At 39.0% G+C, this 21,372-nt stretch overlaps 1 protein-coding gene across 1 annotated transcript; it reads left to right on the plus strand.

The window, feature by feature from the left end:
* Positions 1 to 2,313: 2,313 nt before the first annotated feature.
* Positions 2,314 to 21,167, plus strand: SUCLA2 (succinate-CoA ligase ADP-forming subunit beta). Its single transcript, XM_054271972.1, has 11 exons — positions 2,314 to 2,455; positions 3,759 to 3,942; positions 11,003 to 11,102; positions 11,299 to 11,461; positions 14,106 to 14,234; positions 14,655 to 14,793; positions 16,138 to 16,299; positions 16,381 to 16,523; positions 18,795 to 18,915; positions 19,220 to 19,308; positions 20,351 to 21,167. Exons 1-11 carry the CDS (start codon positions 2,369 to 2,371, stop codon positions 20,423 to 20,425), a joined length of 1,392 nt encoding a protein of 463 aa, XP_054127947.1. The 5' UTR covers positions 2,314 to 2,368; the 3' UTR covers positions 20,426 to 21,167.
* Positions 21,168 to 21,372: the final 205 nt, after the last annotated feature.

Here is a 21,372-nt window from a genome sequence, read left to right on the forward strand (position 1 = left end):
CGAGGCTGAGCCTATACAAACCTGAGTTTATATTGGGCTCACTCGGAATTTGTCTGGTTGTAGCCAAGTGTTATCTTTTCTTGGGTGTCTAACAAAATAAAGAAAAGGTGCACGTGTCATCTCCAGGAACTATTGTTTTTAAGATTTTGAGTTGGGTTTACAACCACCTTGTGCTGACAGTCAGAGCCGGGTGGTGGCACTGGTGATCAGACAGAAATCCAGGCATGTTTACAGTCCACCCCAGTTAGACAAGTTTTCACAGCCAAGAGGAGATCAGACAATAAAACATTCAGATAATTAAAGTTCTCCATACAGCTGTGTATCAGACTCCAGATAACAGCAGCAGCTGCCTCAGTCTTTCTACAAGCCCTTCAATATTGTCAGCCATGTGACACTTCTTCTTTTGATGTATAAGGTAAAAACCATCTTCATTTTGAAACTGGAAGGGTAAGTCACTCCTAGTGAGAAGATACAGTAGTAGTTGTAATCTGAATGTCTTACAGTCATTTGCTAGGGCAAGAATTAATTCTAATTAATTAATTAATTATAATTAATTAATTACACAAGAAAGAGAGTTGTCCAATTTCCTTCCAGTAGCAAGCAACTGAATCAGGATATAAGTCTTGTTTCCTGACCTGCAGCCAGTACTTATCTCTGAACAGTAGCTTTGGGCTTTTAAGGTTAAAGTTTAAAGTTTTGCCAAGATCTATTACATCCTCTTGTAAACGTTGTTGCGAATCCTTTCCAGGGTGGAGGTAATTTTGGGGAGTCTGCTGGAGTTAGGAGATGTCTGTAGGTGGAAATGGCATCTGTGTACTGCCTTGTGCAGTACGGAACTGCAGCAGGTCCTGTGACTACTGAAGAGCCACTGTGTGTACAGGGGGCAGAAAGAGCACAGAGTTCAAGTGCTTTTTCTTCCCTTCTTCCCTTTCTTGCTGTGGCCAGAAGAAATATTTTATCAGCTGTGGTGGAAATCTTGGATGGTCTATCAAAATTTTGCAGCTGCTTCCAGGTTCAGTGACACATACTCCTCGCTGGTGTGTCTGCACACAGAGGCGCAGAGCTAAGCACTCTGCAGAGCTCACTGCCGTGCTAACAGGTGACAATAACTGCAGGTCAGCCGAGGGCCAGGAGCAAAAAAACTGAACCAGAATGACTCCATCTTTTGCAATACTCACCCAAGGAGAAGTTATGATAATGCATTTTCAGTTCCAGAATAAAAAGAGGCAACTCATCCAGCCATTTATTGGATAATTCAAGTTACAAAACTCAAGAGGAATCACAGCTCTGACACGGCTTTATTTCACATCAGATCTTGCTTTGATGTTCATAATGTATGGAAGTAACTGCATTTTTTCTTATTATGGGTAGAGGACATTCTTGTTCCAATTTCCCAGGCCAATGCTATTTTCCTCATTACCATTTTGTTTTAAAGGAAAAAGCTTTGCCTGCTGGTGAGTCACAAGGTCTGGTCACTAGTTTCTGCAGGGACACCTGTCCCCTGCTTCAGCTCCTTGGTGACCCGAGTCGAGGCCACCCAAGTAAAAGTACGGACACTGAATTGCAGAGGGGGCGGCACAGCATGGAGCTGTGTGAGGCAGAAATGAGGGTCGTGGCATGGGGAAGGGGCTGCAAAATATCTAGAAATACTAGAACCACTGAATGGTTTGGGTTGGAAAGGACCTTAAAGATTATCTAATTCCAACCTACCTGCCATTGGCAAGGATACCTTCCACTAGACCATGTTGCTCAGAGCCCCATCCAGCCTGGCCTGGAACACTTTCAGGGATGGGGCATGCACAGCTTCTCTGAGAAACCTGTGCCAGCGCCGCCCATCCTTACAACAGGGAATGCCTTCTTTACATCTAATCCAAACCTGCCCTCTTTCACTTTAAAACCATTCCCCCTTGTCTTAAGTAAGAATGGTTGTCTTAAGCAAGAATGGTTGTGTTTACGTTGCTGCACGGACACACCCTGAAATACGAAACCAAAAATAGTAATGCTCTGGAGCGAAAACACTTAAGTTCTGCTATTGGGAAGCTGAAGCGGGAGGGAGTGTGGGCGTGGCATAAGGGAGCTGTGCTTCCTTCCTTCCTTTCAACACAGGCGGTGCCAACCGAGACCGACGTGGTCGGAAGGTTGTGGGTGGATTACAGCCCATTTAGGATCCTTGCGAAGCTAAAAGAACCTTTATTAAAACCAGAACGGCGGAAAGAACGAGCGGCCGGGACGCGCCCCTCAGCATAGGGGCGGGCGGGCGGGCGTCACTGCAGGGGCGGGGCCGCGCCGGGCGCTTCCTGGCCCCGCCCCGGCCCGCGAGCGGCGCGTGCGCGCTGCCGGGGGCACCCGAGGGCGAAGGGGCTCGGCCATGGCGGCCTCCATGATCTGCAGCCGGGTGGCGGCCGGGCTGAGGGGCAGCGGCCTCCGCGCCTCGCTGGGCTCCACCGCGGGGAAGGTAGCGGCCGCTCGGGGGCGGGGGTGGGCTGGGGCCGAAGCGGGGTGGGTCCGGCTGGGGCTGCGGAGCGCCGGCGAGAGCAGCGTCCGTCTCGGCGCCCTCCCGCCGCCCTCCTGCCCTACCCTACTCTGCCCTGCCCTGCGGCGCGGCTGGCAGCCCGGCGCTCACCTTTGGTGTACGGCTCCCCGCAGCCGCTGTTCTTGCTTGTAGCAAGTCTTCCCTGCGTGGCTGCTTTTCCCTTCCTTTTCAGCGCGCCTGTCCCCTATCTTGCTTGGAAGTCCCCGTGTTTCCATCTCCGCCGTCACCTTGCTGCTAGGAGGGGTCGGGCTGTGCCAGTTCAACTCTTCTTGCAGCTCCCCCCTCCCAGCCTCTGCTCTTGGCTCCTCTGGATGCCATTCGGGGGTGCGGGCTTGTTTTTGGCTGCAGCACCCGTGGGAAGCGGTGACACGGAGGAACTCGGCAGGCTGCGGTGTGTGTGACACGGTGTGTGACACGGTGTGTGACACGGTGTGTGACGCTCGCTGCCGCTTTCTCCTCCTGCCACGTCTGGGGAAGGTCGCCCTGAGTGCCCCTCTCGAGTTACACGCAGCCTCCCGGGCCGCCTCTCCGCTGGGGTCGTGCCAAGGAGAGGACGTCCTGCTTGGAGAAGGAACCTCTACGTAGGCCCTGTCGCTTCGCTGGCTTGGAATGCTGTAGTAAAGCTCATGTTTCGTCTGCTTGTTTCCTTTATTTGAAGTGAAATAGAGCCTAAAAAATCTAGCTTGTTAGAAACTTCCTAGTTTCAGGCTGGTTTTTACGGTGCTTGTGCCAGTGGTGCATACTAAAAAAATAAAAATAAAAGCAAAGGTTTGTTTTGTATGTAAGTTTGGTTTGTAATCTTTTTACCTTGAGTCTTTTGGTGATCAGCCATATTCATGGATTAGCTGAATTCAGTAGGTTTCTTGCTTTGTTTGTGTATAAAATTAAGGTCTTATTTACATATAGTGAAATAGAAAAGATGCAGCAAACGTTTTTTTGCATTTGTTGTTGCTGATCTTTATGTTACAGTCCTTGTCAGTGCTAGTAGTTTCACCAGCTCTTTCCCCCTGCTCAATAAAACCTCACAAAATCAAATACCAGACCTGATATGAATGACTAATGTGGAAGGGTAGGATTAAATGTTCAGGTGTTTGCACTGGAACACTAAAATATACTTGTTTAATATGTAGACTGGTTTTTAAACCTAAACAAAGAGGGTAGTCTTTCACAACAGTAACATTCTTCTTTTTGTTTTCTTTTTTATCTTTTTATTCTTTTCCTTCAGGTACTTGCTGGAAGTCCAGGAATACTCAACAATCATGGGTTTCAATTGCAACAACAGCCACAGAGGAGGCTATCACTGCATGAATACCTGAGCATGGGACTGTTGAAGGAGGCTGGCATTTCTGTTCCACATGGAGTGGTTGCCAATACACCAGATGAAGCTTACAAAATAGCAAAAGAAATAGGTATAACATTAAAGAGAACATATACTAATAGGCATGGGTTTGATACAAGGTGTACCTACTTTTTCTGTCTTTCTTGGTAAGATGTTGCTTGGAGTTCTGAATATACCTTCCCTTTAGGAGAGCCTTCCCTGTGAAGCAGCCTTCTTGTTAGGAAGGAGTAGGTCAGATATAAATTTTATTAGCTTAGACTAATATAACTACTTAAACCTTTTTGAGATGAGTAATAGACTCTACTTTGTGCAAGTCTTGGATTTCTTTCTACTTTCAGCAAGGTTAGAGGAAGTCTTGAGTGAAGAGTTTCAGTGGAGGTGACAAGATCTCCTGTAGAACAGAAGATGCAAACCATACTTCTCTTTAGGCTACAAGAAAAGAGTAAAATCCTATTCCTTTGTGAATGTGCTTTTCTGGCAGAATGCAGCTAATTCACACAGCAGGGGAGGACTTTGATGGCTTGTAGTTGTATGCTAAATTCCTGTCTTGTTGATGAAAAAGTATCCAGTCTCGTTTTCTGGGTACTTAAATACTTAATTTAGAATTGAGCTTTAATTTTGGACTTGACTTTGCCTGTTAATTTGACACTTTAATTACAATCTGTCCTCATAAAATCTTGTGTAATTTGAATTTAATTTGGAAGTCAGCTTCTATTGTGTCAGATATTAGAAGATAGGGATTTTTTTGGTTGATTGATTTGTTTGTTGGGGGATTTTCGTAGTTTAAAGTCTGGGATTTTTTTTTCCTCACTGGAAAAACATGTTAGGCTTGTCACAAAGTTTTAGTGAAGGACATTGGTTGTCATATTCCTTTCTCCTATGCAAATGCTCAAATCTCTATTCACCTCCAAAAGGATACATTCATAGTGATTCCTGAGGTTATAGGTTTTCTAGGATTCATTTCAGTTTCATGTGGAGATTTAGTGTGAGAAATGAGATCTGAAAAAACCGATAATTTTTCTTCTAGAGCGAGTTATGCTGCTTTGTAATGTAGAAAAGAATTGAAAGGCTGCTTTTCCTTCAGGCATGATGTCCCAGAAATTCAGGTATTGTCAGATACCTTCTTTATCTTGTTCCTGTTATTAGAGTGAGTGATACAAAATTATAATAATTTCATTAATATGAAAGGAAGTTGCTGATATACTTCTGAGAATGATTTAAACTTCAAAACCTTACCTTCTGTTAAGGATGAGTTTATAGCAGGATCAAAACTTCCCAAATCAGGCATACCCCTTTTCTCTACTTTAATGTTTGCACAGATATTGCTGGAGGAAAAGGAGAGCACCTTTGTCTGTGGCTCTTTAATCAGCAGCCTGGAAACTCGTAGGTCAGGATTCCTTTGTTTTGTTGCTGCTCAGAGAGGGCTCCTCCAGCAGTGTGGGTATGGATCTGGCTGCTCCTTTATAGCTCTGTGTCTTCCCTGTGACATCATAGGCATGCCTGTTATCTGAGTGTGGGACTCTGGGCAATTTCTTGGGGATTAAAAGAATGAAGTTGTGAAGTGTGTGAGTTGGCATCCCTTTAGTACAGGAATTCAGGACTTCTGGTTGTCAGCCAACTATTTGTTGGATGGAGTTGGTGTGTAGTCGATGCTGTGGCTTTCTTTGGTACTTGAGATAAGGAAGGGAAAACTTCCTGAAAGGAGAACACACACTGAAGGAGCTTGAGGTTTTGAGGCATTGCTCAAACAAGTCCAGAACTCATTCGGAGTGGTAACATTATTCTTTGCTCCAGTGTTTTGGATTTTTTTGTTTTTGTAGGCATTTAGCTGCTAGCTTTCATTTAGTACGTAAAAAAAAATCAACAAAACACAAACCAAACTCTATCAGAATGAAAACATTTTTTGGTCCACCACTTTTTTTAGTCCACCCACGCATTGTTGATTTTTGTTGTGTGGAAGTAGTTACCAGTATATGGGATTTTTTTTTTCCTTTTATATGCTAAACTGTTTAATCAAATGTTTATCTAGACCACTACAAAGACAGTTGGTAATACTCTTTGCTCTGTTTCCCTAGCGCTGATCCACATATTCCTGGTAAATTTACACAGAGCAGATTTCTGACTAAAGGTTGAGTTTGGCATTGGATTTCTTCCCTTTTGCAAATACTTCACTTAGAAATGGGTAAATTTTTATCCCAATGTATAGCAAATGAGAACTTCTTGTTAGCAGAGATTATCATAGGTTAGTTGTGGCTGCAGCTAAATCAGTGTTCCATAATCACTCACTTAAATTTTGAGAAACAAATGAGCTGAGTAAGTTCTGTTCCACAGCTTTGATAAGAGACTGCAGCATGACTTGGTTCCCTTGAAGTTTATGGTTTGCTCTTAGCCATGTGTGCATTCCAGCTAGCACTGTGACCAGTTCTGACTGAGAAGCTGATATGTGTGTGTTACCAAGAACATGACTAATGGACCTAAAGACTGTTTAGTGAGCAGATGCTTGATCATTGTGATGGCAGGTAGCTCAGCAGAACACACTATTTGAAATGAACATTGCTGTTTATTAAGAGACACTTCCATAGGTGCAATGTATTGCTGTAACTCAAGTTTTGATGCTTCCTGATCCCTTGCTCTGGTAACAATTGAGTGAAAGGGCAGTGACATATTGTGTGCTTGTCTGGGTTTTTTAATAGCATGTATTTCGATTCATGATGATTTGAGAAGTAAGACTTTGTAAGACATTAATATCTTGAAGCCACTTTTGTGTGCTCGTGGTTTTGTTGGGTTTTCAGGTAAAGAATCCCACAGCTTTATGTGCATGCCAGACTGCCAAATTTTAATAAAATATAAAACTGTATAAAATAGGAGGTGTTGAGAGAGTGAGTGCAAAACGTTTCACCTTTCTACATAAGAGTTCTTGAAAGGAGACTGAAAGGTCCTGGAATTGAGTGTGCTACTTTTGCTGTTGCAGTTTGAGGTCCAGTGCAGCTCCATGTCCGTGTGGTTTATAAAGAATGTTCTGTTTTGGTATGCTTTCTACAGAATAGCTCGAGTAATTGCTTTGGCTGTATTCCTGCTGACAGTTACGTGATTAATACATGATTTTTTTCAGGCCTTCTAGATTTTTTTCAATGTGACTAACATCTTTTAAGTACTTATCAGTGTTATTTATTTTTCCATCTGTTGCTTAAACATACAACTTGTAGCTGTTAAAAAATCTTTGAAAAGTAATGTGTGAACCTGGGTAGATTTAAAAATAGAATTTTTGATCCCAGGCTTGATTTAGTCAGAAATCAAAGCTTAGTACAATGTGTGCAATTATTTTCTAGGTAAAGTACTAGCTTTTTCTTTATTAGCTCATGAAAAAAGTATTCCAGGCAGTGTGGCAAAAAGCTGAGATGGTTTTCTCTTTAGTGTATGCCACACTCATCTTGGCTGTCTGACTTAAGTTTTTGGGGTTTTCTAGTCTATGTCATAGTGAGAACTCATGTTTGTCATACTTTTATATATGGTATTTTTTTGGTTGCCATTATCAGTTTTCCTTGTTGGTCAATTTTCTGTCTGTGTTCCTGATCTCTTTCAGGCTGTCTGAAATTCCAGTGTGTTTATTCAGTTGCTCTAGGATATAGATGATGATCTAAGGTGGCAAACGTAAGCAGAAATTCCCCAGGTGTTAAAAAAGTAATGCAATTATGTTCCTACTTACCTGGTCAAAATCTCTAGATAAACAGCAGTTGTAGTTTGGAAACCAAACATTTACTTACATTCTGGCAGATGTAATTTTTTTTGGCATCTGAATCTTACATTTTGCTTCAGCCTTTGCTTTCTTCTGTAGCACTTCACCCCTTTGAAGTTAAAATATCAAAACATATTGTTGATGATAATTCACTAATTAAAATAGACTTGAATAACCAGCACATTCAAATTTTGACCTCTGTATTTTAATTGCTCTGCTTTAGCTGTTGACAAAACCAAACCTGTCTTGCGAGCTGATAATGAATTTGATGCAGTTGATTAATGTTAGGAAGTATTTGTGTAGAGGATATTTTGTAATAGCAAAACATCTTGTTCAGTCTCCTGATTGGTGTGGTCCTTTCAGTGGAAGGATGATGATTCCTGGCACATAATTTTTTCAATAGTTATACTTTTGATTTGCATGCAATGAGTATTCTAATACCCAAAAGTTTCAAATGCTGAAAAAATGTGATTTTGAAGTTAAAATTCACAGTGACTATACTTACTAATGAAATGCAGTGTACTCTGAAGAGATTCTCTGCTCTGTTGACAGAATTAGGGTCAGAATTTTAATTATATTAACACTCCTGTTGTTAGTTACAAACCCATCTTTTCCTAAAGCCAGTAAATATTTAAATTTAGGTTTTGTTTAAATTTAGGTTTTTTTGTATCTGTGCAACAAGAAAAAATTAGCTTGTGCTATAAATGGAGGGTTACTTTTTCTGTGCAAGAACTTTGAAATACAGACTGAAGAAGTTGTTACAGGTCTCTGTCTCTCCCAGGATAAGTTTGCAGTTGAGTAGTAGTTGAGAACTTGATTGACGCTTGAGTTACTAACCTGTCACTGCCCTTTACTGTTGTCTGCCTTGTCAGAATAGATTAGGCTTACATGGTTGTTTTGAAGGTGTCTGTAATATGTGGAAAGCAGTACCTCTGCTACAGATAGTATTGGGCAGAGAAGTGGCAATTAATGTGATTTGACAAAAGTCAGAATGAAAACTTGTAAAGCAGAACATTTTAATCAGACCTGTGTGCTGTAATCATTGGACTTTCCATTTGCACAGGAAACTGCAGAGATGCAGTGGAACAATGACCCTTCTTGCCTCTTAATAAGCTTATTAGAAGATTGCATTTTACATGGATATCTTTCTGCTTGCCTGCATGCATTGATCTTTCTCACAGTTTGAAAGGTTAAATTGTAGAATCAGAAATTATTCCTTCCAAAAAATAGGTATTACTACTGATAGAAGTGAAGATGGTTTTGTTTGCTGACTGTGTAACTCTTTCACTGTCTAGCTAATAACTGATTGTTGAAGGTGATAACTGTAGTGTTAGTAAATTTATAGATTTTTGTTGTCCTGAACAGATGAATGGTAAATCAGTGTTCTGATTTCAGACACCTGTTCTCACTGGTATCCACTCTTAATTTTCTAAGCATTTCCTGTTTCTTTCAGGCTATTGTACTTATATGTGCTTTTAGGGCTGACTGCCATTAACATGGAAATGTGATGCTTACCAAATGCTTGTGCAGAGGTTCATGCATTGGCCTTTAGCTTGCTTGCCCACCTGAGTTGTCCTGGTGTTCCAGTGCCCTTTGTTCAGGCGTTACGATTTGTTACTGCTGCTGAAAGCTGAAGTCCTGCTCACTGAAGTTTCTGTGTGTGTGCCTGTCACACGGTGCACAAGGCTGCAGAAGCACTGTCTGTCTGCTGGATGAGCTTTTTTGCCTTCAGGGAATCTGTTCTGGTGTGCTTGAAGGCACGATAGCACAAGTGCTTCTGCCGGCACCAGAAGCGAGGTTGGAGTGAAAAGCTGAGGGCTGGAGGCAGGATGGCCCTTCTGTGGTGGTGTGTCTGCTGGCATGTGTTTGCTGGGTTATCTGCTCCAGGGCAGAAACTGCTGTTTTTCATTGAAACACAAGCCTAGCAGTATTTCAAAGCCACGTAAGCAAAAAAAACAAGGGCACAACTGTTGATACCGAGTAGAAAATTATGGTAGCTGCTGGTTTCCAGATTTTTTCCTTGGGTTACTGTGTATCAGCAGTTCTTTGCTGTGTCAGATTGTGTGACAGTGCTGCTGCTGGAACACTGCAGATGAGGTGTGTGACCAAGCACTTCCTCTTGTTTTAGAGTAATTTTCAATAGGAGCTGTGGGAAAAATGTTTATTGAACAGTGAACTTTCTGCATGATGGGTTATGGTTTTGTTGGATTCTACTGTCTTAAGTTTGTTTCAGGTACATCTGTGCAGCTTAATTGCTTGTAGACAGAGCTGCTCAAATAAACCTTGAACTTGTTTATGCAATCAAGCAGCTAGTTTGCAGTGCTAGAGGAAAACAATTTACAGATCATTAGTAATCTGCTCATTTAGTGACTCAGTTGTTGCATAAAGATCAGTCCAATGATGTTACAGCCAAAACTGATTGTGAAAAATTAAACGTTGTTTTTCTCACATTCTTTTGGATATCTGTATGTTGACAGAATACTATAATGCACCTCAGTAAGAACATTTTAAAGAAAATATCTTCCAGGATCAGGGTAGTGGTGCATATAGACTCTGCCTAAGAACAAAAGAACATTGCCCTATTTAGGGCAATTCTTAGCCTCCCTATTTTCTGCAGTCCATTACTCCTCATGTCCTCTCAGCATTCATATTTTTTTAAACTACTTTTCTTTGCTTTTTAGTCTCTCAATGACAGTTCAGAGTATCCCAGTTGATTTTTGTTATATTCTCATGCTTTACTTTTTAAACTCAAATACCCGGTTTCCCCTCCTAGAAGAATATTTTGTAAAGGATTTTTAAACAGTTAAAGCCAACTAAAGGGCTTACTTTGCCTACTCTTGGAAGAATAATGGGTTTGTTTAGGCCTCTGACTTCTGCAAAGCACTCAAGCTTATGCCTTAGTGCTGTGCTGGGTGGAAGCCAGAGTGCACCTGGCAAGCTGGCTTGGGTAAGTGCTGTAGTTACATATCATTGCTGGGAAGGGAATGGTTTACAGGTACAGGGTATTTGTAATTGTTTGAGGAAAACCTTGCATATGGTGTGTCACAGATTCAGTTCCATCTTGTTAATAATCTGTGAGGTGCTAACTATTTCTTACTGGGTGCTTAATCATATGTGACTCTAGCATGTATTAAAGATGATCAGAACACCAGCATTTCTGAGTACTAACTCACCAAAGTTTGCTCACAGAACAGCCTAAATCTGCAAATTGTGGATTATTTGAGATTTTTGGAACTATCTGTGTGATTTGCAATGTAGTTTTCGATTCACATTGGTGTTTTGAATGGTGGACATGGAGAAAGGGGGATAAAATTAAAGCAGCCTTTATTATTTTACTTGAAGCAATTTGTTTTATGGTCATAGATGACATTTTTTGTGTTTTCTTTTGTTCTAGGTTCAAAGGATATTGTGATAAAAGCACAGGTCTTAGCTGGTGGTAGAGGAAAAGGAACGTTTGAAGGTGGCCTCAAAGGAGGAGTGAAAATAGTTTTTTCGTAAGTTCTTTCTAAATTATCCATCCAAGTGGAAAAACTTCAAGGTTTCACATTGTGGATTAAACCTACTGCTTTCTTTAAAACCAGGGTTTTAATTATTAACCTTAAAATAACAAAAATTAGATAAGACGTTTTTAATGCTACTTCTGTTTTTACAGCAGTTTCTTTGTCACATTCTGAGTTTCTTTTATTCTAGTCCAGAAGAGGCAAAGGCTGTCTCCTCCCAAATGATTGGAAAGAAGTTGTTTACCAAGCAGACAGGAGAGAAGGGCAGGATATGCAATCAAGTATTTGTCTGTGAACGCAGATATCCCAGGAGAGAATACTATTTTGCAATAACAATGGAAAGGTCTTTTCAAGTGAGTAATATTAGAAATAGAAGTAAGCTAATTAGCTTGTTACAACTGAATTTAAAAAAAATCAACAGAAGTGTTTACTGTTCACTTGCTTTCGAAAATCAGAAGTATACAAGCTAAATTTTGTTTTCCAGTGTATCTGACTATATGATTGACTTTCTTTTTAAATGCTGTAAAGATGTAATGCTACAATTTATATTTACAGGATAATAAATGAGTGTTGGTAGCCCCAACTAAAGTTTGGAGTTACATGGCCAAAGGGGAGATGGGTAGAATAAGGGGGTAATTTTCATTTTGGTTTTAATTTGCATTTGCCTACTGGATTATGCAATTTAGTTTAAAACCACAGCTACATGGGTGCATGTGCATTTACACCTTATTTTTAAGTGTCAGAAACAAGATAAGTTACAATGTTGTAGAAGAGCAAATGGTCCTGCATAAATCTAACATCTTTTTCTCTGGTGTGTGAAGGTTCCCAGAGGTGCACTGGTGTGTCTCTTGATTTTGAGAGTTCTAGTAGTTTTCTTATACTAATGCTTTCCAGGAAATGGGTAAGAAGATTTGGGCCTAGAGGTCTGTCTTCATATCTTTAAGGAAAATGAAAGCCAGTTTTTTCTGGGTGTATGGGCTGTATGAGTGGGTATGTAGTTTTTTAGGCTACAATTCAAATGTGGTTGCTGAAATATGTCAGTGTTTTCTGACAGACAAGTGTTCTATTTGGAGTATAGAACATGAATTGGTAAGTAACTTTAATGAAGCCAGGATTTGGAACAGATCTTGGAGCTTGATTTGCTGAAGCTTAGAAAAACTGAGTTTTGTCTGATCAGATGCTTAAAGTTTGCAGAGGCACTGGTTTTGGTAATTAGGGGATATTTAAATATGAATGAAATAATTTTCTGTGGAGGAATGAGAAAACTGGTCTTACTCTAATTTTTTTTTATAGCTGTATTAGGAATTAAGTATTTGTTCCTTTATCTTCCTCTGTAGTGTTCTTTTTGATAGGAGAGTATCAGCTGTGTTGAATTACGTGCCTTGGGCACTTCCATTGAGATGTGTGCTGGAATAGAGCAAGGGACATTCAGCTGTTACCATATGCACCACAAGGTGGCATTGAAATGCTGTAAATGAACAGACTTCAGACTCCTAAATTTGTGTAAGCAATAAGCAACGATACTTATGGAAATAAAATTTACTGTAACTGATTGTAGCAAATTAGATAAAGAAGGGAAACATATTTTCATGGTTTGTTCTTGGTCTTGTATAAAAGATAAGTCTTACTAGCATATATTGATCATACTGTGTGGGTTATTGCTTTTTGATAGGGATGTGCTTGGTTTTTACTGTTGACTTTATGGGTCATGTTTTTAGATGTGTTTGTGATTACTGTAACTTGTATAGGATACTTAGGATGAGGAAATGCCTTTCAAAAGAATGACGTGTGAAGGTTGAATAGCACACAGTGTTTATTCCTGATGTTGTTGTAAACCTCTTCCTTTAAGGAGGGGAAAAATGATTAAAATAGCCAGCTGAAACTGGCACTTTATAACTTGATTATTATTTGCCAGCAGGGGTTTGTGTTTTAAGCAAAACTATTCACTTTGGTCAGTTCTATGGAATGATGAGTTATTTTATGATCTGTTTGTAGCTTACTGACAGTTCAAGATAAGAATATCCAAAATGTTCATTGAACTGAATTTTGCTATTAGATGCAGGATAATTTGCAAGCTATGTATTTACATTTGGAAGGATGGTAATGGGAGGGGAGTGGTGTGGTTATTAAACATGTTCTCTGAACCAGGGTCACATTTTCTATAATTAATTGTCAACAGTTATAAGGCTGTTTAATCTTTGAGTTCTACTGATAGGAGGTGTTGCTTTAGTACACCCATGGCCATAATCCATGCATGGGTGGTGATAAGGGAAGGTTGGTTGAAGGGATCAAGGTATGTCTTTAGTGTGAACTGGAGGAGAGAGTTTTAGGTTCCATGTAGTGAGTCCCTCATGTTTTTGTTGAGATTTGGCTTTTTTAAAAATAAACTCAGCTGCAAATGCTGTCAATTCTGTTTTCTTAATTGCTTTTATTAATGAATAATTGAGTGCTGTTTTGTTTTGCAATGGCTTACTTTCAGTGAAGGCTTTAGTTACTGAGCACTGTGTTCCTAATGAACAGGTATGGTTGGCAGTAATTTATCACTAGGTTCTGCAGCCCTCCATTTGTCCTTGGAGTTGGAGCATAGCAGAATGAAAAAATGAGTGCCTGGCATTCGATCTGTATTTATGTAGGAGTGAGTGGAGAAGGTGGAGGGGAGAAGGTAGTTACACTTCTCTGGTGACATCTAAAAGATAAAATGTATATGATTATGAAGTTGAATCTTTCTATTAAAATTTAAAAATAGTATGTCAGTGTTAATTGTTTTGCTGCTGCTTTACAGAGGAAATTTTTCTTTATTAAAAGAAAGTGGACCTGACATACACTTGAACGTTTGGAAAGTATTATTAAAAGGTTTTATATGGAGGTATTGAGGAGATACGCTAAATTTTTCAACAAAAAAGGTTTTATTGCTGTGAAGTATCTTATGGGAAGAACTAAGTTTTGATTGTGTGGTATCAAATTACTTATGCTGCTTTTTTTCCCTTTTTGTTCTAGGGTCCTGTGCTGATAGGCAGTTCTCAGGGTGGTGTTAATATTGAAGATGTTGCTGCAGAGAATCCTGAGGCGATAATTAAGGAACCCATCGATATAGTAGAAGGCATAAAAAAGGAACAAGCTGTTAGGGTAATTGTTAATGTGGGAAAGTACACATTAGTGAGGATGGGAAAGTTGCTTCTAATTTTTATAAAGGGTGTGTGCATTTCACCTGCTGAGTTGTCTTAAATCCTTGTTTGAAGCCCATTTGAACGAGATATTTAAGTATTGTCAGGTGAATCAGTGTAAATCCAACTGCATGGCACTACTTTATCTAGCTTTTATACAGCTGTGCAAAGGCATAGCATGATACATTTTTATTAGCTCTTTTTTAGGATAAGTGTAGTGTTCTATATTGAAAACAATCTCTTCAAACCAAAGAGTGAGTTTGGTTTTTTTCCCCCAGTAGACATGGTGGGTTCTACATTTACAAATTCCAGTGACATTGAAATAATAGCCAAACTGAGACACCCTAACATGAGTTAACAATAACCATTCTTTTACTTTCAGCTTGCCCAGAAAATGGGATTTCCCCCTAATCTGGTGGATGAAGCAGCTGAAAATATGATCAAATTATATAATCTCTTTCTGAAATATGATGCTACCATGATAGAAATAAATCCTATGGTGGAAGATGCATCAGGAGTTGGTAATATTTCTTATTCATACTCTTCATGTAACACCTTGACATTTCTGTAAATCTATGTTGCTTAACACTGATAAAAATTCAGCTGTATACAGCAAGAGGAGTTAGTCAACATGGTATGTTGAAAAAGAAATAATAAAGCAGATAAATTTGAGAATCTAAATATTGTAGGAATCTGCTCTTAATTGCTAAGTATGCTCTTAAGTGTAAGTAACTTCCTTTTTTAATTTTTTAATAAAGAGCACATCTACCCAGGATAAGGCATTCCTGGAAATCAGGTCTTTACAAAATTCATAAATTGGAACTTGAACCACCACATGTATCCCAAATTGGTACTGTGATGTTAACCAGAATAGTAGCAACTATGAGAAATCTCCTGCCTTTGTGGCATTAGAATAACTGATGGAGTGTGATGTATGGAAAGACTGTAGGGGTTTAAGTAATATCTTGATATTTATGAGGCTTTTAGCATATCCAGTTGCAGAATAGTTATTTAATGTTAAATCACAGCCAATTCCATTCTACAAAAAATAAACCTGTAGAGAATATTTGTGCTTGAACTCAGATTCAACAGTTTGAAATTTAAATATGAATATAGCTCTTTCATCAAAGTGTGTTATTACTGTCACTGGGGTGGTTTTTTGTGTGGTTTTTTTTTTTAATAATGCTTAAGTGATCAGGATAGAGCAGTCTTTTCCATCTGTTTCTCATGCCTTGTCATTTTTATATCATTTTCACTGAGGGATAGAAATGAAGTGATGCAATGTTATTTCTGATGTAAAGAATACTGTACATTTTCTGCTTGCTAAATCTTAAGTAAATTTACTTCTGTGTGTTTTTTCCTAGCATTTTCTCTTCCAACTCAGGCACTCTTTCATTTTGTTTCTGTGTGATTATTGTCATGCACGCATTATATATGTTTATTCTAAAAGCTAAAACTAAGATGGATGAAAAAAAACTCAAATCAGAGACCTTCTTTAAGGATTAGTTTTATGCTAATTACTTGTGGTACACTCCCCCCATTCTTTTCCAGGCTGCAGAGTGATCAGAGAAAACATAATTTGCTCAGATTTATCAAACAGCTTGTTGTAAGCGTTTTAGGGTCTAGAGTGTCCCAAGAAATAGTTATCTTCCCTTTTTGTGCATAATTGATTGTATGGGGAAACAGGAGAGAATCTTATATTTATTGATAGTGGTATATGTGTCTTTGTAGCAAAACTTTGTGTTTGGACTGCATGACCTAGCTGCCAGGTTTAACTTAATGTACTTCAACACATTCATGTAGCACTTGAATTGTTACTATAATATTAAATGATGGTAAGTAATGGTGGGTTTTTTCCCTTTCAGTGTTGTGTATGGATGCAAAGATAAACTTTGACAGCAATTCAGCCTATCGTCAGAAGAAGATCTTTGATATGCAGGATTGGACACAGGAAGACCAAAGAGACAAGGATGCTGCTAAAGCAGATCTCAACTATATAGGGTTGGATGGAAACATAGGCTGCTTAGGTATGTACTATTTAATGAATTTTAAATGACCTAATGGATTCATAAACTGAATTCCTAAATGTTATCTTTATTCTCATGTAGTCAATGGTGCTGGTTTAGCTATGGCCACAATGGATATAATTAAACTTCACGGCGGAACTCCAGCAAACTTCCTTGATGTTGGTGGTGGTGCTACAGCGCAGCAAGTGACAGAAGCCTTTAAGCTTATTACCTCTGATAAAAAGGTGAGGGAAGAGTTGGCATATCAAGGTCCTACACAGTGGTAAAACAGGCTATGATTTGGAGGACAAGGCTTAGTGCACTGTTTTATAAGCACAGAACTAGAAAGAGAGAAGATGGAAATATTAACTTCATCTTGGTGCAGATGAAGGAGGCTTAATAATCTATGGATTTTTTTTTTTTTACCTTTTTAAATAGTAGGGGTTTTGGCTGGGTACTGAGTAGGCATTTTTGTGTCTTCTGGTTGAAGTTACAGCTGTATTTGAATCTTTCCAGAAATCTTGGAGTCAGAAACTCCCACTGTCTGCTGTTTAAACAGAAAGCAGTATTCAGTTGGTTTTCCAGTTTTGTTTTTCTTTTGGACCAGTTTTGCAGCTGGGTCTGTGTTTTGTGTAGAGTTGTAGAGATGAATATTTGCTGTGCTGTGCACAAACACGTTTCTAAGGTACTGATTATATGTAATGTAAGATAAAATAACTTTGTAAGGGGCTTGGAAGGGCTTTAATGTTTACCCTATTAGAAATTTATCAGAAGTGCTTGAATATTATTAAAATAATATATTGGTTGAAGCTGGAGGAAGAGGTTTTCCACAAAAATTGTGTGAAGGCTGGATTGATGGTCTATATGAGGTGCTTATCCCAGGGGGAACTTGGCAGTTTGGGGCTTTTTAAAAATAAAGAAAACTGTTTTAAAAGGGGTAACCACAAAAGGTGGGAATGAACTTGCAAGATCTTGCAAGACTTTTGCACCACAATTTTATGTACCACTTGCTCATCTTTGGAAAGGGCCAGAAACAAATAGTGAGTGATATTTCAGAGGAGCTTAGTCTCTTTCTTATTGGGAAGACTTATTATCAAATGCAGGGTCTGTAACACGCTCCAAGAGTGCTACAGAATAATTTAATAATTTAGATTGGAAAAGACATTTAAAATTGAGTCCAACCATAAATCTAACACTGCCCAGTCCTGCACTTAAACCATGTCTCTAAGCACCACATCTACAAGTCTTAAATATCTTCAGGGTTGGTGACTCAGCCACTTCCTTGGCAGCCTGTGCCAATGATTAACAACCTTTGTGGGGAAGAAATTTTTCCCAATATCCAATCTAAAACTCCCCTGGTGCAACTTGAAACCATTTCCTCTTATCTGACTGCTTGTTACTTTGGAGGAGGGAGAACCTCACATTGCTACATCCTTTCAGGCAGTTGTAAGGAGTAATAAGGTCCTGCTTGAGCCTCCTTTTCTCCAGGCTAAACACCTCAGCTCCATCAGCCCATCCTCATTGCATTTCTTCACATTTTTCCAGAAAATTGAGGGAACAATGAGGGACACAGTCACAGAGCACCTGAATTACAGAGAGGAGAGAAGAGAAGAAACAAGGAAGAATCTGAGGGTTGCTGATTTGGGAAGAGTTTTTGCAATGCAAATTCTCTGCTGATGTGTGGACAGAGGATGTCCAAAGAGACTTCTTAAGACAGCTTTTCCTTTCTGCTTTCTTTCAGTTGCTCACTATTTTATCAAAAAGCAATGGCTATAGCTGGAATTCCTGTTGCTGAAACTCAAAGAGCAGTGCAGCCCCCTGGTGTCACAGATGGCACTCAGGGTTCAGTTCAGGGCTCCTTTGGAACAGCCTTCTGAGGTGCCAGTCTGAGTTGCCCATTAGTAGGAGGAGGAAGAACAGCATGACACAGATGAGCTAGTCTAAGTGCAAGATCATGGGAACCAAGTTACTGTTCAGGAGCCAGTTGCACAGGAATGTTTTGTCTTGTTGAGTTTGTTTTGTCACCTAAGGCTGTCTACCCATTTCGATTCCTGCTTTGTTTCATCTTTCATCTCTGACCATGGTTCTTTTTACCCTTCCTTTCTACCACTTGAGTTCCCTTAATTGTTGGCTTAATTCTCCTGAATTAAATGTATTTCAAATAGCTTATCTCTAAGCATGCTGGCTTTTAGGTAAACTGTGTAAACAGGCTCTTGTGTATGAGTTTTTAAAATTTCCCGTTTTCAGTATGTGGAGTTACTGGTGTGGGGGTACCTCTGATGGAGTACTGTTAGCAATGGAAAGATAAATAGTTGACAAATACAGTTTTCTGAAGTAACTGTTCTGTTATGTGTGACTCTACATAGCTGTACTTTGGTTGCTGATGTTCTGTCTCGTGCAGAGTCCCTTAATACAATTAAAGAGCTTGAATTATCCTTAGACTGAAGGCTGTGTACTGCTTTCATCTGATGTGTCTCTGGCCATTTTAAATGTGAATATTGTCATTGATTCTGTAGGTACTGGCTATTCTGGTAAATATTTTTGGTGGCATTATGAGATGTGATGTCATAGCACAAGGCATTGTTACGGCAGTAAAGGATTTGGAGCTGAAAGTTCCTATTGTGGTACGGTTGCAAGGTGAGTGTGCTTCATATATATTTAAATATATTTCTCTCTAATTGAAAGGTGTCATTAAGCTTATATACTGTGTAGCAAGCTGCCTGTGAATTGAAGTCAATGGGGAAATAAAGCAAACCTTGAATTTAGATGGTGAGGATTGGAAAGTTAATAAAAAGAGACTTCCTGGTTTTTAACTACTAATCTTGTTTTCTAGAATTATTCACTAACTTCTGGAACAGGTTTCCTAGAAATATGAGACTAGTAGATGGTAGTAGTAGTAATCTCCTGTTCAATAAGAGTGGCATTTTATCTGTTTCTGAAGGTACACGAGTTGATGATGCCAAAGCTTTAATAACAGCTAGTGGCCTCAAAATCCTTGCGTGCGATGACTTGGATGAAGCTGCAAAAATGGTAAGATAACTGGTTATGAATATTCTTTTCAGAACACAGCATCTGTTGCAGAGTACTGAAAAGTCAAAACTCCATTCAATCAACTACAGGTAGCTTAGGATAAATCCCAGTGCCAGTTGCTACTTGTGCCTGAAGCAAATATTTTACAAGTTACTAAGTGCATAATTTGTCAGGGGGGCAAAGATGTAGTCAGAAGCTGTTTAACCCCACAAACCAAAACCAAATCAGTGATCAGGTCAGCCATTCCCCTTGGTGGGGGAATGACTGAGAGCTTAGCTTTATTAATTGGGGGAAAATACTTAAATTGAAGTGGCTGAAAAATGCAATGTAAGGCTTCTTTTTATCAACCACTGTAATTCAGTGTGCATTATTAAAACCATTTAAAACCATAGTTGATCATGATGTGGCCTCATAAGATAATTAGATATTCAGATGTTCAGATGCACTGATTTGTGTGTGTGTTGCTTTACTTTGTTTGTGGAGAAGAAAGTTGTACTAGAAATGTACAGCAAAAAAATTAGAAGATACCTGGTGGATTTTGTGTCATGGGGAAACTTACTAATTTTTTTTTTCCCAAAGAACCGCTTACTCTGTTATAACATTTCATTCGAAGCAGAAAATAGTTCAGAGAAACTTAGAGTTGTTATGCAGGAGAAGATAAGGCTCCTTAAGGTATCAAAATAAGATCCAGAAGTGCTTGCAACAAAAACTCAGACGAGAAGTAGCTTCTAGATATATAGAATTTCTTGTGAGCTGCCACCTCAACACTTCAAATAACAAAGTGGCACATAAAATTTATAACTTAGCATTTTTGTTATAAATGAGAAGCAGACTTTTTTAACTCTGTGAGATGTTTTCTAGAAGACTTGATTATGTTTAAATTAGAAGTGATTAAGAAGTACTGAGCTAAATAGTAATCCCACCCCTTACTCCCTCTGATATCTTACTGATGATTCCCTGGTATTACTTTGTTTAAAAAGATTGATCCCCTCAGTCAAGTTAGAATTGTTTTGAAATTAGGTTTTTCTTTTCTGTTTTTCAGGTGGTGAAGCTGTCTGAAATAGTAAGCTTAGCGAAACAAGCTCATGTGGATGTTAAATTTCAGTTGCCAATCTGATCTGGGAAATGTCATGCCAGTGTCTAACATGTTCTCTGAAATACTGTGTTCTGTGGGAAATTCTTAATTTTTCTTTTGTGTGGAGGTTTTGATTGACAGGCGCACAAACTGAAGCATCTGATCTTTAATGTTAACATTCAGAATGGTCAGAATTCTTGTAAAAGTGTGTATTGCTGATATTTAGTCTCTCTTAGCTGTTATTCTCAAGCCTCCAGCTTCTGCTGCAGAATGTCACTTGCAATATACTTCTGCGTTGTCCAAAGTAAAGCTTCTGGTTGCAAAAATAATTATTCTGAATAAATTTTGAAGTTACTTTACTTGTAAATTTGTATTAGCCTTGTTTAAAAGTAAATATGTCTGGATTATCTAGTTGTCCCATGTGGAAAAATGTATTGAAACGGTATTTTATGTTGGAGACATTTGTACTTAGCAGTATAATGGACATGAGCAAACCAATCATTATTTATGAACAGATGCATTTGAACTTGATCAGAAATATTTTTAGAAGTCCTTCATTGAAGTGGCTGGTAACTCTTCTGGACAACGTGTTAAATCACTACAAAATATACTGTAGCACTTATATTTTCAGAGTTTCTGGTCCTCACGAAAAAGCATTGTGTAGTTTTGTATACAAACAAGCATTTACCAAGCTTCAAGGAGACAGGATAAATAGAGAATTAAAATGTCTATTGTACATCGCTAATAAAATTGTACATTAATAAAATATCTCCCAAAACTTTTACTCTCTTTCTTTTATATGTTGCCATTTTGATTAATTGCATATAACCAGGGATTAAGCCATTGTTTAAGACAAACTAAAACCTTTTTAGGAGTAAAGTTGTAGTGCTACATTTGTTAAATGTTTTCCTCCCTGAAGTACACTGTGTGATTAAACCCACATGAAAAGCTTGGACAGATATCATGCATTAAACCCATGTTGAAAAGCT

The sequence above is a fragment of the Melozone crissalis genome, unplaced genomic scaffold (assembly GCF_028551555.1).
Source record: "Melozone crissalis strain CALT ecotype California unplaced genomic scaffold, PUWL_Pcris_2 ptg000013l_1, whole genome shotgun sequence".
Lineage (NCBI taxonomy): Eukaryota > Metazoa > Chordata > Aves > Passeriformes > Passerellidae > Melozone > Melozone crissalis.

Coding starts and splice junctions, on each gene's coding strand:
- SUCLA2 (XM_054271972.1), top strand. CDS start 2,369: ATGGCGGCCTCCATGATCTGCAGCCGGGTGGCGGCCGGGCTGAGGGGC. Junction 18,916..19,219: donor TATTGTGGTACGGTTGCAAG/GTGAGTGTGCTT, acceptor CTGTTTCTGAAG/GTACACGAGTTGATGATGCC. Junction 19,309..20,350: donor TGGATGAAGCTGCAAAAATG/GTAAGATAACTG, acceptor TCTGTTTTTCAG/GTGGTGAAGCTGTCTGAAAT.